This window comes from Eptatretus burgeri, chromosome 7 (assembly GCF_056783735.1).
Source record: "Eptatretus burgeri isolate ZD-2024b chromosome 7, Ebu_testis_v1, whole genome shotgun sequence".
In the NCBI taxonomy this organism is placed as follows: Eukaryota; Metazoa; Chordata; class Myxini; order Myxiniformes; family Myxinidae; genus Eptatretus; species Eptatretus burgeri.
The window spans coordinates 88,108,870-88,126,676 of record NC_140967.1 but is presented as its reverse complement, the minus strand read 5'-3'; the positions used below and the strand labels follow the sequence as shown (position 1 = coordinate 88,126,676).

The following is a 17,807-nucleotide window of genomic DNA, read 5'->3' as shown; positions in this document are numbered from 1 at the left end:
TATTTTTGGACCGATGTGTTCATGATCGGGATCTCCTTGTAGCATTGTTTAGAGTCAATTACAACCACATTGTGGATTCGAGGCAACCGCATCACGTGTCTGCATGTTACCTGAAGGGTTGTGCTGCAGTTAACAATGACTGATTGTCAAACAAGGAGATCAAGATGGTTATGGTCCAGTTAACAATGACCGATTTCAAACAAGGCGATCAAGATGGTTATGGTCCAGTTAACAATGACCGATTATAATCAAACAAGGAGATCAAGGAAGTTGTAATGTCTTCAAGTGGTGTGTACAGCGAGCGATTATTTTCAATAAATTTAATAATCAACCACGTTTTGGACCAGGATTTGATTGCTGATTCTCCTCTGTTTGGTTGTTCTGCTTGTTGAGTCTATTGGTTTGAATATGTACCTGAGGCTTGGTTGTGCTATTGTTTGAATTGCAACTGAGGCTGGTTAAATCTCTGCAGAGGTTTGGTTGTGCTGCTGGATTAATCTCTACTGTGACATGGTTGTGCTGCTGGTTGAACCTCTACTAGGGTGTGGCTGTGCTGCTGTAAATTAGGGTTCTGTGATGTAGATTTTGGTCAGTGTACCAGCACACCATGGCTTACTCTTTTCAAAAGCTATAGTGAGGACATTCAAGTGCTTGCAGATAGCACAACGTGATTGTAGGGGCAATGAAACGAGGAAAGTGAACGTGCGATCATGTTTACTGTGATGCAGAAACTGCCGGACATGAGCTGGTTTTGTAAAAAATAGTTTGCATCATTAATATTATACAATATAACACTCCAAGCTGATGAGTCTCTCATGGTGAAATGTCCATTTTGTGTCCAACCCCTTCTGACTATCAATCGATGATTCAAATCGGTTTCATATGTGGTGCCATTCCATGGACTCGATTGCAAGTCACTGATCAAGAAAGAAAGAAACAGAGAATGGGAGGACAAGTTTGAATGGTCTATGGCAGCAGTGGCACCCGATGGATCCATTCAGCTTCATGATGCAAGTGTGGAACTTTGTAATCTAATCTCGAATGAAGTCGATGGCGCGCCATCTCAAATCCCCACGCTTCCCACATACATCAAAGTTGAAAGATGGCTGGAAGTTCCATCAGGAATAACTCGATATGAAATTTGGAGTTAAATTATCCCCCCCTCCCCCCATTTTGACCGCTGTGACCTAAGTGTCCGCTGTGCCCCCCCTCTCCCGGGGCATGAACGTGGGGGTCAAACCCCCAAAAAATCATTACACATTTCGTTCGGCCCCCAATGTGATTGCATATACAAAGCTTCATTTTAAAATGTGTCCGTAATTACATTCTTCAGAATTTGACCCTGTCCCAGGGAGTGAGGCCAAAAAGATACCGCTCTTACACCTTTGTGCCATGTGTTGATCATAATTACCACGTTTGGTGAATTTCTGTCCAACCATTAAGGAGGAGATAGCATGATGGATAGACAGACGAAGCTGATTACAATATCCCCCCCCCCCTTTTTTCTCAATGTGTGGGGATAAATTGGGTGCAATGTTATGTTTCCCCCTCTGAGCACTTGCTGCATCATGCTGTGACTCCCGCTGCATCACCCCACTCTTCCTCTCTCCCCCTCCATCTCCTGCCCCCCCCCCAGATTAAAATGCCAAGTACTGTCTGTCAATTATCTCTGAATGTCATTGCTTGGCTACAATATATTAACTCTTGACGGTGTCAGAAGAATGTACACACGTGCACTTTGTAATATAAGAAAATGTGTTCACACTTTGGAAGAGCGACATGCTTTCACATACATGCTTCTGGATGCAACTACAGCGCAGTGTGGGGGGAATGCCATTTTCTGGTCAGATCAAATCTTGTTGGGTGTTGAAGCCAGAACTGGACCATTCGGTGTCGGCCATGTTACGAGATTAGCTCTCATGGCAATTGATGAAAATGAACATTTTGGCCTCTTTTACTTATTTATTTGTTCAATGAACATTCAAATTTTGAAGCCATTTTTTCTGCCATTCCATTCTATCCAGTAATTTCTCTTAGGTCCATAATGTACAAATCTCCCCCCGACCACCCCCCCCCGCCCCCCTTCCAAAGCTAAATTGTTTGCAACATTATACTCCAAGTCACGTACTTTATATGTTTGTTTCTTGTCTTTAAAGTTTTTGCCTTCCACATTGTCTTTCATAGTGTTGCGGTTGAGGAAATTCGCAAACCACCATTCAGGTCCCGTAGGTGAGATATTTCTGTAAGTACATGTGTAGTTAGCCCCAAACCCGTTGTTTAGAGGGAATAAATGTGATTCATTCGGGCTGCGACCCTTTAAGATAGCCGTTTTTCTGTTCTATCTTTATTTTGAACCAACCACGTCTTAACCGCCATCACACAACCACCAACCACAACGCCGCTTCACAACAACAACAACGCCAACAGCCACGACCTTTACCTTCACAACTTGCTCCCGCAAACATCGCATCACCGCCATTCCAAACGTCACCATGGCCATGGACCACCACCTTAAACCCTCCACCACCTTCTCCTCTCCTTCTACGGCCGTTCCCGCACCGCTTGTGGGCACCGAGCGTCAGGCTGTCCTGGCCTCGTGCGGGATGCGCGCCGAGCCGCGGGTGCAAAGTGCGGCCTTTTCGAGGAGAATTCGGATCGGGAATGATACACGCCCACTTCTGATCCGTCCAATCGGCAAGCGCGGGGCGGTTTGGCCCCGCCTCCAGGCGCGTCAGAGTAGAATCGGGATATGCAAATTCGAGGATCAGGGGAGACTCACGCCCCTTTTTCTCCGTCCAATGGGCGAGCGTGGCTCCACCCCCGAGCTCGTTCTGATCCAGAAATTTGCATATGGGTTCTCCTGCCGGACTATAAAGCGCCGAGCGCAGGGCGAATTTGGGCATTCAAGTCGGGTCTGGAGGAGAGTCAGTCTGTCGGAGGTCGGAGTCTGTCGGGGTTCGGAGTCTGTCGGGGAGCTGCAGAGAGAGGAAGCCTGGAGCCTGGAGCGCGGTCGAGGTGATTTACTGCAGTCGGCTGAGGAGAATTGCGGAGGGACCGGATAGCTCGGGTCCGAGGCAAGGAAGTCGGCGACGAGCTCGCAGTGGAGTCGCTCGTCGCGGGACCCAAGCAAGCCAGCTATCCTCTTTCCCCAGAGCATCAACAATCCCCTCCTTTTTCCCCCCCACGCTGAGATAGTGCAAAAAGGGGGCCCCCTTCCCACCCCACTCCAAGCAGCGCCAAGGAAACCCGCCAAGGAGCGCGGAGTCGGGGCACCGCCACGCCGCCACATTTGTGGCTCATCACAAGACACGGGTCGGATCCACCCGGTCTCGCGGCCCACAGGCCCCGTCTGTCCCCTTGTCTTTGAGGGTGGCCCTTTTCTTTTGCTTTTGAGTAAATGTGTTGTCGGCGCCGTCTGTAAAGTAAAACTGTGTAAGTGTTGCCATGTGCACGCGTAGTCGGTCGTAGATCTGCATTGTTGTGTTTCTTTTGTTACATCTGCTTTTGGTGCATAATTGTTGTAATTGTATATGTGTGCTCTCCGTGTGCCGCAGAATAAATGTGCATTATGTTGAACTGTTTTTCCCGTTTCGCTTTGTCTTTTCTTTAATTGAATCTCCATCTTGCTTCACGTAAAGGGTTGGTAGTGGGCTTAAGACGCCCGATAATTAATCGGAACCGTCGAGGCCGACGATAACACCGCTCGGTTATCCCGCTAGTACGGAACGGGTCGCTTAAGTGGCCCGTGTCCGGAGTCGACCTGCGGCGAGGTGTGATCGCCCGGTCTACCCTGCGTGTGGGTACTTAGGTAGGTCGAGTTTGGCGAACAGCCCTATCCCACGCGGGGGGCCGATTGGCACGATCGTGGTGAGGCCGAAAGGCCCACCCGTGACTAGCTCCCGGCGTTAGTCCAAGAGGGTCACGACAGAATTGTCCGTCCGGTGGGCGACGTGCCGCGATTCGAGTTACGTGGCCGCTCGCACGCCGGCGGGCGCGAATTCGCAACAATATCATGGAGTCGTGATAACATGCCCAGATCGTGTGATAAGCAATTACGGCTGGCAAAAGACTGTTTTTTTACTACGGTTATATTGTATATAATGTTGTATGTGCCTCATTTTATGGTTATATTGTATATAATGTTGTGTGTTTCTTGTTTTATGGTTTATATTGTATATAATGATGTATGTTGCTTGTTTTGTGGTTATATTGTATATCGTGTTGTATGTTGCTCGTTTTATGGTTATATTGTACATAATGTTGTGTGTGCCTTGTTTTGTGGTTTATATTGTATGTAGTGTTGCTTGTTTTATGGTTTATATTGTATATCGTGTTGTATGTCCCTCGTTTTATGGTTTATATTGTATATCGTGTTGTATGTCCCTCGTTTTATGGTTTATATTGTATATCGTGTTGTATGTCCCTCGTTTTATGGTTTATATTGTATATCGTGTTGTATGTCCCTCGTTTTATGGTTTATATTGTATATCGTGTTGTATGTCCCTCATTTTATGGTTTACATTGTATGTAATGTTGTTTGTTGCTTCCTTACCACAATGAATTTCTTCCCAGCCTTTATTAAACACATTCAATTTGGATGAGCATTTGGGCGGAAGGAGCATCAGCTTCACCACAGTGTTTATTACTTTTTCCAAATCCAAAATCGAGGCTCATGGAAGATCGAGGTAACAGAGGGTAAAATGGTGACAATGGGGTCACAGTTGGACTTCTGGATCTGAGTGCATTGGACATTGGCTTGATGCACTGCCTCCTTCCAGTTCATCAAAGCTATTTTTTCCAGACCAGATCAGTCATAGCTTTGTTATCATTTCATCCCTGTGTTTTTGGTTGTGTTTTTGTCAAAGTTTCCATGTTTAACTGTACCTTGTTGTGGTGTGTTGTCAAATTTGTGACCCTGTGAGTGTCTGGCTTACTCACCAAGGCCTCAGCCAGTCGGCGTGCCAAATCTGTCTCTGCTCTGATGCTGTGTGCCTCATTCCACTTTCTTTATCCTCAGTGTCACCCTTTCACGCTCCTCAACTTTATCTTATTTCCTCCTCCTCCTCATTTAAAAAAATAAAGAAGTATTTTCAATCCAAAAAATCATGAACTCATTCCGCCTGTTATTTATTTCCTTTGTTCATTCTTTATTTTTCTTTATCATTACCTCCCAATTGAATGACCATTCCTCCTCATTGAACTAATTTTCATACTTTAAAAGCTTTTAGTGGCATTTTAAAATGCTGCATTTGCCTTAACACTCTGCCAGCAACACCCCACGTGTTACCCTTCTTCATCATGATATATCCGTCTTTTTATTCTTAACGAGGTTTCCTTCTGACTGCTCGTTTCATCGATCAACCCCTCCCCCCACCCCTATCCGTACCTGCAGTACTGCTTTCCTCCGTGCCTTCAACAACCTCTCATTTCACCCCTCCCATGATGTCTGTCTCCTTGTATCCAAATTGGGAATCATGAGTGGTCCAATTTGCAGAGGTTTCCTGCACACAACCATCTACTCCACTTCATGTCCATTAATGGTGTTGAACACCTCCATGTCAGTACCCTCCAACTTGTCATCTCCTTACAACCGCAGCCATTGTCCTTCCAACCCCAGTCCTTCTTTGTGTCCCCCTCTTCAGCATCCCTCCACATAATGTCCTCCCTTTCTGCTTTCCCTCACCCCACCCCCTGTCAGCTTCCCCCTCACCCTATCCCGCTCGGAGCTTCTGCTCTCCCACGCCCATTCTAAGCTTCCCCTTTGTCCCAACCCATCTTCAAGTTGCTCCACCCCCTCTCCACATTCTTCCACCCCCTCTCGACATTCCTGCTAACAGCACCTCCTGTTCTGTCCTTAACTGTGGATCTCAAACATCTGAGGTCTCCTTTCAATCCAGGCCACTGCTGGTAAACTAGGCATAATCTTCATTGAATTCTTCCTCCCACAAGACATCCCTGGCAGTGTGACCACTCCTCATTTTCATAAATGCCAAGGTGAGCCAATGAAAAAAAGCCAAGAATTCACAAGGTTTGGGAAAAGCGATGATAATAGAAAACCTATACGCCAAAAAACCTGTAGATAACCAAGACGCCAAGGTGAACAACCAATAGCCAAGATCTTGTGAAAAAAAAGCCAAGGAGTGGTCACACTGATCCCTGGCTATGGTCTCTTCTGGTTCAATTGGCCTGAACCCCATCCGAGTATTTCCTATATTTTCATGAGTCCGATTTGCATCCAGGAACACAACACTTATGGTTTACCATTTTGAAATTGCCACTCTTTCATTTAAATCCCGAAACTTGGAGTAAAAAGACTATTTTCCTGACACATTTCGCCCGAGCAACGGCAGGTTAAAAGCACGCTGTCTAGTGGAAGTGAGTCGCTGGAAATGCGCACACACTGCATGCGCAAAATGCCTCGTTTGCATTCATATGTCGTTTTGAAAGTCCCGTATTGGCCTGGTGTTGCTACCTCTCTCACCAGTCATGGTACTACTGCAAAGGACTTCTGTGACTCGATGGGCTTGACTCGATCTGTGAACTTTCAAAACCAGATTTCCGCGTATGGCAAATCCTCCCTTCTGGACTTTGTGATGACCAACTTTCCTGCTAATGTCTGCTGTTCTTCACTTGCTCCAATTCATTCATCTGATCATGTGCTTGCGAGATTAATCCTATCTCTGACTATTTTCAGAGTACCGCCTCAGCTCCGACCATTCTGGCAGTTCATTCAGGCTGATTGGCGGGAATTACTGTAAGCTGCCTTCTCACTTTAGGGCTAGTCTCCTATATCTACCATCCATGATGTTCAACCAGGGAATGATTCTACAGAAACCTGCTCGTGCTCTCTCTCTGTTACCCTACTCGGTCACACCCAACTGCTCTTGCATTCTGTGTGTTTGTCACCTGAGAAAGTGGAGAAGTTTCTGGCAATGCTTCACTCCGATTCTTCAACTGGCCCAGATGGCATCAGCTCACATGTCCTAAAAACCTGCCCTGCTGCTTTTTTTTTCCTCCTTCCTCTTTCTGCTCTTTTCAACCAATAATTTGTCCTTAGTTATCTTCCATCTGATTGGAAATCGGCCAACGTCGCTGCATTACATAAAAAGGGCAAAAACAGATCATCTTAACTACAAACCTATCGGGTTACTTCAAATCATCAACAAGGTCATCAAATCCATCATCACAGTTGACATAAAATCCATCCTTTTTTTTTCCCAACGGCCTCATCTCAGATCATCAGTTTGGATTCAGACCAGGTTGCGATACCTTGGACATGCTGCTTATACTCTCCCCAAAATGAATGGAGGCCCTGAATGTCAGACATAAGATCGGGGCCATTTCTACAGACATATCTCGAGCATTTGATATATCCTGGCATTCCACCTTGCTCTCCAAATGCTCTGCATATGGGATCCAAGGTCAACTCCACACATGGCCGCTTCCTGACTTGATATACTCTTGTAGCCAACAGGGGTTCTCTCATCTCCTCTCCCTGTCAAGGCTGGAGGTTTTGGGCCCAATCCTACTCCTAATCTTCATCCATGATCTATTTGACTATTTGGAAAATCACCTTTATCTCTTTGCTGATGACTCAACCCTCTGCCATAACACCCCTCATCCTTTAGATGGGCAGGCAGGGGCAGGCTGTAGCCTCTTCCCTCTCTGCAGACCTTCATCACAGGGGCACAGCATCAGCGGCACAGCTGCGCTTCCAAGAAATGATAGCTATGCGGCAGCCAAGCTGCCATACGCAAGAACAGAACAGAAGAGCTTTGGGTGTTCTTGGGTATGTTTGTATCAGTTTTGCACATCTGGATTTGGGGATTTTTTTCCCCACTCTTCCTTGCAGATTTTCTCAAGCTCTGTCAAGTTGGATGGGGAGTGTCGGTGAACAGAAATCTTCAAGTCTTTCCACAGATTCTCAATGGGATTCAAGACTGGGCTTTGGCTGGGCCACTCAAGGACTTTCATGTTCTTGTTTTGAAGGCCTTCCAGTATTACCTTGGCTGTATGCTTCGGTTCATTGTCCTGGTGGAACATAATTATTCACCACAGTCAAAGGTCTTTTGCACTCTGAAGCAGGTTCCCCTCAAGGAGTTGCCTGTATTCGGCTCCATTCATTGTTCCCGCTACCCTTTCAAGTCTCCCAGTCTCTGCCGCTGAAAAGCATCCCCATAGCATGATGCCACCACCACCGTGCTTTACAGTAGAGATGGTGTTAGACGGGTGATGAACTGTGGTCGGTTTCCACCAGACTTTGCATTCAGGCCAAAGAGTTCCGTTTTCATCTCATCAGACCACAGAATCTTTTGCCTCATGGTCTCAGAGTTTTACATGTGCCTTTTTGCAAACTCCAGGCATTCTGTCATGTGCCTTTTTCTCAGGATTGGCTTCCGTCTGGCCACTCTCACATAAAGCCTAGATTTGTGAAGTGCTGCAGTTCTTGGTCACCTCCCTGACCAAGGTCCTTCTTGCTCAGTTGCTCAGTTTGGTTGGATGGAAGAGTTTGGGTACTTCCATATTCTTTCCATTTCCTAATGATGGAGCTCATTGTGCTCTTGGGAACTTTCAACACTCTAGAAAGCCTGGTGTTGGCTTCGTGGATAGAGTGGTGGCATGAGATCCTAGGGTCCTGAGTTCGAGTCCCATTGGCTACTGAATTAACACCAGGGGGTTGACTCAGCTTGTCATCTTTCTGAGGTTGGCGAAATGAGCACGAGTATACAGGTATATAGGGGCACTGCATCAGCGGCATAGCCGTGCTCCTAACCAATGACGCAACCAGCAGCCAAAAAGGCAGCACACGATGGGAACACTCTAGAAATTGTTTTATACCTTTCCCCAGATCTATGCTGCCTCACAATTATATATCGGAGTCCTACAGACAGTTCCTTGGACTTCATGGTCGAGTTTCTGCTCTGACGTGCACCGTCAACTGTGGGAACTTGCATAGAAAGGTGTGTTTCTTAATCTAAATCATGTCTAATCAATAGAATTGGCCACAGGTGGACTCCAATGGAGTTGTAGAGACATCTCAAGGATGATCAAAGGAATTTGGGATGCACCTGAGCTCATTTTGGAGTGTCATAGCAAAGGGATTGAACACTGAATGACACAAAATATTTCACCTTTTCAATATTAATTAATTTGTAAAAAAATTCTCAAACGTGTTTTCATTTTGTGTGGATTGGTGACAACAATTTAAATTGAATCCATTTTAACTTTAGGCTGTAACGCAACAAAACGTGACGAAAGTCGAGGGGTGTGATTACTTCCTGAAGGGCGCTGTACACGGTCGAGCCTCGGGGAAGAGCCATCACACGGATCATCAAAGAACTTGCCATTTCATTTTACTCCGTGCGTTTCTCTTTCGATTTCACAATAGCAATTTGACTTCCCTTCTTGTTGGAACATGTCGATGGCAAGTTTGACAACAAATGTGAAGATCCATTTTTTTTTTTTTAGACCTCACAGGGTTCACAAAACTCGTTCAAGTTTCAATAGTGGAAGATGAGGCTTTTAGCTGAATGCTTCATCTGCAAAATGGCAGAATTATTTATTTATTTATTATCCCATCCCCACGCTCCTACTATTAGTTTGTGGATACGAAAGATCCCACGGAGTCCTTCACGAAGAACCGGTGGGTTATCGCCGACACCCTGACCAAATTACAAATTGCTTCATAAACTCCGGGCGTAAAGTGATCTGGTCTTATTGCTTAGTCCTTGACACCAGGTTGCACTGTTTACTGTGGCCTGACAGGATCGTCTAGACTCTAGAGTTATGCACACTCACCTATGAGCTGTCTTGGCATGGGTTTGAATCCCCACCTACAGGACAGATCATAAACCGTCCTGGTATTTTGCAAGTAGGGTGTTGCCTCAATGCGTGCCTTCCCATTGATTGATGTGAAGTTGGGCACGCCGTCTGCTTGCATTAGTTGGTATCCATTAAATTTCTCACAATGTCCTTAACGAGGAGTACTCAAGTCATCACTGGTACCCTGAGCGAATTGCAAATTACTGCCGAAGTTGCGGGTATCAAGTGGTCTAGCTAGTCTTCTTGTATATTCCTTGACACCGGGTTATATACACTGCTTGCGATCTCAGAGCGTGTTTGCTGGGTGAGCTACAGATTCTACACTTGAAATAAATTCACACACGCAGGAGTGCACATGTTACGTGTGAACAGACACCTTCGGGTATGAAGGGCAGTCCAATATCATTGTGTCTGTGTGTCATGAGGGTCTGGTTTGTTACGTTCATTTTCATCAAGTGAAATGCGATGTTAATCTATTTCTTTCTAAATTACAATTGGTGACAAGCTAAAAAGCAACACTAATGGCACTCGGTAGAGCACGTACCTCCCCCAAGGTGGACAGTTTACTTTTTGTATCCCACTGGTAGGCTGGATTTGCATCCTTGTTGGCTTGTTCTTGTCACCTAACCAATTAGTCCACCAACTTTTGTCCGAATCCATCCACAATTCTTTGTGATATCGTTTTTGGCCCCATCTCTCAATTATGAAGAATCGTGTTAAAATTCCAGTTTCCGGATCTTCACCAAAATCGAATCGATTCATCCTTGTCACACACCCAACCGCTCAACCAAAACTTGTCCAAGTCCGTGCATAACTTTTTTGATATCCTGCATACAAACAGACAGACAAATAAACAAGCAGTCAGAGACTGGTACTTACGAAATCGTCAACTTGACCTCTGACCTTGTCTAATAAAAGCTGTCTCGAGAGAAGGTAGCGACGCAAACCAGAAGTTTCTACGATGATTCTGTACCAAACCATCAAAAATCGAATGTTTGACCTCACTGTGACCTTGACCTTTGACCGATTTTGACCAAAATCTAATCAGTGCTAGCCACCACCCTCCTGAATCATGTGATGTAATTTGACATTGGTAGCTTCTTCCATTCTCGAGTTATCGTGCCTACAAACAGAGGACGGAAGTCATCAATATACTTACGAAATGTTTAGATTTCGTAAGTAACAAAGGGTGAAAAACATAACCCCCGTCCACCTTAGATGGCGGAGGTCATGAAAGGTATCGTCCTCATTCACTTGATCCACAGAGGGGCTGTTGTTGCATTCAAAAACGAAGTCTCTCGCTTTATTGCTAAGAACACACGTGTCAAGTGCATGATGCCACTGTTAAAGATCAGATTCACAACATGTGCGAGTGCTTACAGCCAGAGAAAATGGTCAAACCTTTTCTCCTTGCCCAAGGCAAAGAGCATACTGTTGAATAAGAGCTTGAAAGTAAAATTACCCCCGTGCGGGAGTGACGGTTATCTCTGTGAGAAAATATATAGCCTCCTGAAGGTAGGGTAGTTTTTGCAAGATTTGAAGTCACGTGACGTGAAAACGAAAGCGAATATCGAAAATCCGGCCTGATCAAAATTTAGACATTGTCCCATAGATTCATTTGCTACAATCAAATTCAAGATCGCTTGAAAAATGGCGGAGGAGATAGAATTTGAAAATCGTCATTTTCGCAACTTCAAAGGCCTCGTGACCTTGACCTTGACCTTCGGTGACCTTGAAAGTCATACCATCGTACGTCTCATCGACCTCTATCAGGATCACTAATGACCAGATCTCCTGCTTCAACTTCATTGTGAACGGACGGACGGATGGATCGTCACCTCTCCTCTCAACACCAATATTATTAGGTCATGCTCGAAGAGATGACCTAAAAAGGGCACGAGGTGTTTGGCATGTGTTTTCTTTAATTTTGAAGCCAAACTTGTAGTTTCAGTTGAAACTATTTTGATGCACGTTGATTTGCTAACTTGTGTGTTGTAGTTTAATGGAACGAAGATGTTTTGAGAAATGCCTTCTTGTTTCAACTCTCATCTTCCCAATTGATCTTTCCAAATTCACCACCTTGTGGATCGTGATGACGATGGGGGATAATGACGTAATTACTTGGGGGAAATGGAATACTTCAATTTTTCTAAACCACATTGTGCCATCATTATCTAATCTCTTTGAACATTACACAGTGGGCCAATATATATATAATTTATATAATATGTGCCAACTAGATTCAGTGGCGTAAAGGTTAGAGCATCCCCTCTGAGGCTGGGAGGTCAGCGGTTCGATTCCATCACCGGCCGAGTCATGCCAAAGACTAAAAATGGTATTTGTTGCTCCCTTGCTTGATATAGAAAATTTTAAACGGATAGAGCACTGACAAACAACCATAGGTTGGCAACCATTGCGCAAGTTTGATGGGTCGAATGGCCTCCTGTCCGGCATTGTGAAGTTCCTTGAAAGGGAACTCCTCGCCAATTACAAAGACCGCTCAAAACCTAAAAGATACAAGTTGGAACCAAGATGCCAGTCATAAGAAAGAGTTTTTAAAAAGGTACGTGCTGCTTGCTTGCTTGACACACACACACACACACACACACACACACACACACACACACACACACACACACACACACACACACACACACACACACACACACACACACACAGAGATAGAGATAGAGATAGAGATAGAGATAGATATATGTTGATAATAATAGTGCAGGCTTTGGTTGGGCCAAATTGCCTCCTCCTGTGTTGAACTTCCTTCTCAGGGAACTCGTATAATTGTTAATATTAGAAACTAATCTGTGGATCAAAATGAAACATCAGTTTCCATCAAATGACTATATTTCGTTGCATGTACAGTTGCCAACAGTCCTGCGTATCCCACTTTGTTTTCCATGTATCGACCCAAATAGTTCTCCTTTCTTTTGTCTCGTGAGATCGCCGGTAATTGTCAGCTCGTCTTATCTCGATGCATGAATGAGTGTTCCCAGCATTTCGCGGCTTCAAGTTTGACTTAATTTGGCGAAACGTTTCGATATCGGCTTTCTTCGTGATGTTGGCTGTTATTTTAGTTTATTTGATTAATTTAGGTTTACAGACCACTTTTAAATCCTGTGTAAATCCATCCCCCCCCCTCCCAAGTGTTATGACCGAGATGAACTTTGGTTCCACGTTTGGCTTTCGTTCACAGTTCAGCGAAACTTCGGTGTTTTGGGTCGCTCACTGCTGAGAAGCTCATTCTTCTTCTTTGGTCGCATGCAGCTTAAGCCTGTGGGGTAGCATCATTGGCTGAGGGTGCAGCTGTGTTGCTAACGCCATGCCCTCCGCTGGTTAGGGCAGGAATTTGGCCATTTGGCCATGGCTCACCTCCTCTTCGCTAAGGACACCATGGAATCTTTAACATCCACCAACAAATGCTGGCAGACGGGATGCCTGTTTAACGACCATCCGAGGGACGGCACACATTCTGATGACATTAAGGGAGGGAGACGGGTCACAGCCTGTGAAACCGGGATGACAGTTTATTGCTGTGTCGGGATTCAAACCCAGGCCAGACAGCTTAGAGGGGAGTGTGTTTGCATCTCGGGCATCCTGCCAGCCGACTACTCTCGCGTGCATATTATCTAGACCTGGAGCTGTAATGATTTTCTACCAAAAAATATTAGCACAGTAAAAAAAAAAATCATCAATTGCAAATCGGCTCAGGAGCTCAATACACGTGTGCTGAATCGATTCCGTCTCTCTGGAGCTCGAGTAAGTTGTTCCCGTACTACCGGCGCCAGAGCTTTTTGAGTTTCTTGACTTTGGCCAAAGTTTGGAATCATTTAAATTATTTATTTGTTTTGTTGCACGAGTTGGCAAAATCATTCTCTCGGAGACTTAACTGGTTTTTAGAACTCTTCTTATCTTGTACTTTCTAGCAGCCCAAGCACCGAGCACAGTTTGTCTTCATGGTCCGTTTGCTCCTTTCGATGTTTCTCATTTAGCTTTCATTGTTCCTTGGGCAGGGCTGCAGTTCTTGAAGAGTCCCACAAACCAGACGCTCTCTTCGGGCGTCACTGCGGAGCTGAAATGCCTCATCAAAACGGACAAGGATCCTCGAATCTATTGGCTCCGGGATGAACTTTTATTCGCTTCCGACAGTAAACGAGTCAGCTCTCAGGTTTACATCACCTACAAGGACCATCAGTCCGTGCGCGTCGGGAGCACGCTCAAGTAAGTGTTTTTTTGAGGGTTATTGTGAGGCTCTCTTTGGCCGCCACTATTTTTACATTTTGTATTGATTGTCAAGCTACTCGTTGATGGGTGAGAGTGTGAGAACCTTTCATCCCTTGGCAATGCCAGGTGTGGTGTTGACGGGTTTTCTGTTTCCCCAAATGCAGGGAGCGATGCGCAGCAATGTCTGCGTGCCAAGAAGACATAATGGGTCTCCTGTTGCAAGCACAACTTGTGCTTGGTTTAATATGCATCTCATGATAGTGGGGTGACATTCAAACACAGATGCCTGGCTGGAATCTTTATTTATTTATTTATTTTATTTGGCTCGAATAATTGTGTCGCTCATTGTGATAGGCATTTGCTTCAAATGAAGATCCCACTTGCATTCATTCGTTCCCCTTTTCTCCCGATTGTGGGATCATCTCCCTGTGTCGGTGGTCTCGTCGTCCTCACGTCGCCCTTTCAAATATGCTGCCATCACGATGCTTCCTCTCACCCATGGACATCCCCCAGCACTTCCACACACCAATTCTTTCCCGTTCCGTTCCTCTCCGGGCCGTTGTTACTCGGTTTTGTGTTATTCCTGCTTTCCTATTGAAAGTGAGCTGGGTGATCCATGTAATGGAATGTTTTGCTTCACTCCTTTATAATTGTGCGGCAATGGTTGTGGGTTGATTACAATTGAGGTGAAATACTGGTTTAACATGCTCTGTCATTTATCTCAAACACATTGTGTTGCTTGGAATTTCCGGGAACAAAGTGTTGGATTGGTTTCCCTCTGTGTGCTTTTGCTTCAAGAAAGATTGATAAAGGGCACAAAATGCCAAACCAGACTCTCCAATGCACTACATTGGAATACGGTACTAGAAGAGCAGTTGGTCGAGTACGTACCTCCGCTAGGCTGAACAGTTTACATTTTGTATTCCACTGATAGGCTGGATCCAGACTATATCCAGACTGAAAACGAGGGATCTGGATCTAGACCTGAACCAAAATCGAATCGGCTTGTTCTTGTCATCTCACCAACTCATCCACCGAGTTTTGTCATAACCCGTCCGCAACTTTTTGAGATATTGTGCTGTATATCGTTTTTGGCCCTTTCAATTAATGGTGAAGAATCACTTTAAAAATTCTCGTATCCAGATCTGGATCTTCACGAAAATCGAATCAATTTATCCTTGTCACACACCCAACCTGTCCACAAAGTTTCCTCTGAATCCATCCTCAAGTTTTTGATATATGCCGCTCACAGACAGCCAAACGGGGGTGAATACATAACCTCCGTTCACCTTTGGTAGTGGAGCCAACTAGTCTTTTAAGGTGACAACAATGGATTTTTATCAACTGAAAGCTGATAAAAGTATCGTTACGTTGGATGGGGTGGGAGATGTCTAACTGTACTAGTTAGGATGTGAAGTTAGCTTGTCCATGTTGTCATGTAGGCTCGATTGCTTTCTGTAAGCAGGGACCCCTTCGAGTGAAGTCATCCTGTGTTTTTTTTTTTTTCATGTGCCGTGAAAGGCAATATATTTTGATGGAGAAAGCTAGCTGAGGAAGTATAATTCATACTTGTCCTCTCTGTGCAACCAAGTAAGGTTAGGAGAGGAGTGTCTGGATGTGTCGGCGTTACATGTGTGGTTTATCAACCCTCTCCTCCACCCGCCCTGGCTTCCCTACGCTCTGAGAACAGGAGGTCCGGTGTGGAACTGGCTATGACCAGGACATTTCGGCACGCTGCCATTGGCAGCCTGCAAGGTGGCACATGATTGGTTTTTGTGGTGCCGCCTTGTCTGGGTGACATGCTATGGCGGTGGCGGGATGCAGCACGATTGGCTGGTGCCAGGCCATGAATGAAGGACCCTCGAGGGCGTGGGGAGAGGCTGCCTGGAGATGTTGTGAAACGCTGCGCACAAACAATGATGGGGCAGTCATGGTCTCGGCATCATGGCGAGTGAGTAGAGGATTCACGGTCTCCAGTTGTCAGTCGTGAGCAACGGGTCAACGGAGCCAGTGATCCGAGCTCTGCTTGCCGTGGTGCCCCACCCCACCCCCACCATGTGTCGAGTCCTACCTTCTTGCCTGTGACCAGAAGACAAGAACGATATCTTTCGTAAAGTTGTTGCCTGGCTCACCTGTTTTTTTTTAACGAGAATTGTGAATGAGAGATCGAATGCTCATGGGGCCCGAGGTCCCTATTGACCGTCACTAAGTGTGTATTTATTTCTCTATTTATGCGTTAAAGTCCTTCTTTCATCTGGGATCTCCATATATGTTCTGTTGTGCTATAAACAAACCTTTCTTATCTCTTAAGAACACGTGTCCACCTCATTCCCGCCACACGCACGTGTAATCCCTGGGAGGGTGTGGGGATATTTTATGATACTGCACTTAAATAGGAATAACGTTTGCAGAGTCCGGTGGGATAAAGATTCCGTCCAGTGAAGGAACTGCGCTTCCTGCTCCAACAGAGCCGCCATCGATTTGGCTATTCTCGAAGCACATTGCTTCAGTGTGGCGGCCCCACATTAGCAAGCACCCCGTCGACGCGACATTACTTACTGCCACGGGAAGTAAAGTGCATTTGACGTTTCAAGCGTTGATAGTGATAACAGTGATAACAGTGATAACAGTGATAACGTACTCTTCCCGGTTTCCACTTGATAAAATCCATTATGCAATGTATTTGGTGAGTGATTGGAAGAGAAGGGGAGCGAGGGCAGTGGGGTAGCTTGTTAAGAGTGCTCGTACTGTTGAGCTGTCTTGTCTGAACATTATCTCCAGCAGTCCGACTTGACCAATGACTGCAATGGTTCCAGCAGGGGGCACTGCATCTCGGAGCATGCAATCATTTTGACGTCTGTAACGATAACCTGACCCTCTGCATTTAGGTTGCGTTCACGTCATCACTATACTTTTTCATTAAGAGTTGGCCATCATGTGCCAGCACCATATTTCCTGCTTGGGGTTTGCTGTGTAATTTTCACCACCTGCATGACGTTTGAGTGCTGGGATGTGGAAACCAAATGGTCTACATCTACCTTGATTTCCTTCTGATGAATGTGAGACTGCGGTTATTGCATTTACAAAGCCCATCCTCCCCCGAGGAGGGCAGGTGCTGCCCGAGCAGATTACTGGGCGTTGAAGTGCACTTTGGAGGGTTGAAATTGCCTTCCCAGTCAAGTCCGTATTTGAACCCACATTCATTAGATTACAACACTGAAGTTGAGCCAACCAAAAACTTGCATTTACAAACGTGCTCATGGATACAAATGCCCTTGACAGGCAATCGTCGCCATACTGTGCAGCCAATCATTTGTACATTTCAATTTGCTTGTTCTTTTTAGATGGTCAGGAATGTCATGTTCACCCCTGTTTGTCTGCTTGCTTGTTTGTCTGTGAGCAGGATATCTCAAAAGATTATGGCTTGATTCGGACAAAACTCAGTGGACAGGTTGGGTGTGTGACAAGGACCAATTGATTCGATTTTGGTGAAGATCTGGATCCGGGTACTTGAATTTTTAAGTGAATTCTCACCATTGAGAGATGGGGCCAAAAACGATAGATAGCACGATATCTCAAAAAGTTTTGGACGGATTCGGGCAAAACTTGGTGGATGAGTTGGTTCAGTGACAAGAACAAGGTGATTAGATTTTGGTTCGGGTCCAGATGCAGATCCGGCCTATCAGTGGGATCCAAAACGTAAACTGTTCAACCTGGTGGAGGTATGTGCTCTACCAAGTGCCGTTCTC

General features: G+C 45.5%; 2 protein-coding genes across 2 annotated transcripts in view; one reads left to right on the top strand and one right to left on the bottom strand.

Moving 5' to 3' along the window:
• LOC147023727 (tyrosine-protein kinase Mer-like) overlaps nt 1-17,807 on the top strand; it is a 119,375-nt gene that overhangs the window by 1,473 nt on the left and 100,095 nt on the right. The window contains exon 2 of the mRNA XM_085889474.1: nt 13,848-14,055. Coding sequence (XP_085745600.1) covers nt 13,848-14,055 — 208 coding nt within the window. The remainder of the gene's footprint in view (nt 1-13,847; nt 14,056-17,807) is intronic.
• The window catches only part of BLOC1S3 (biogenesis of lysosomal organelles complex 1 subunit 3), an 87,926-nt gene that overhangs the window by 21,143 nt on the left and 48,976 nt on the right, over nt 1-17,807 (bottom strand). The gene's annotated exons all lie outside the window — the stretch shown is intronic.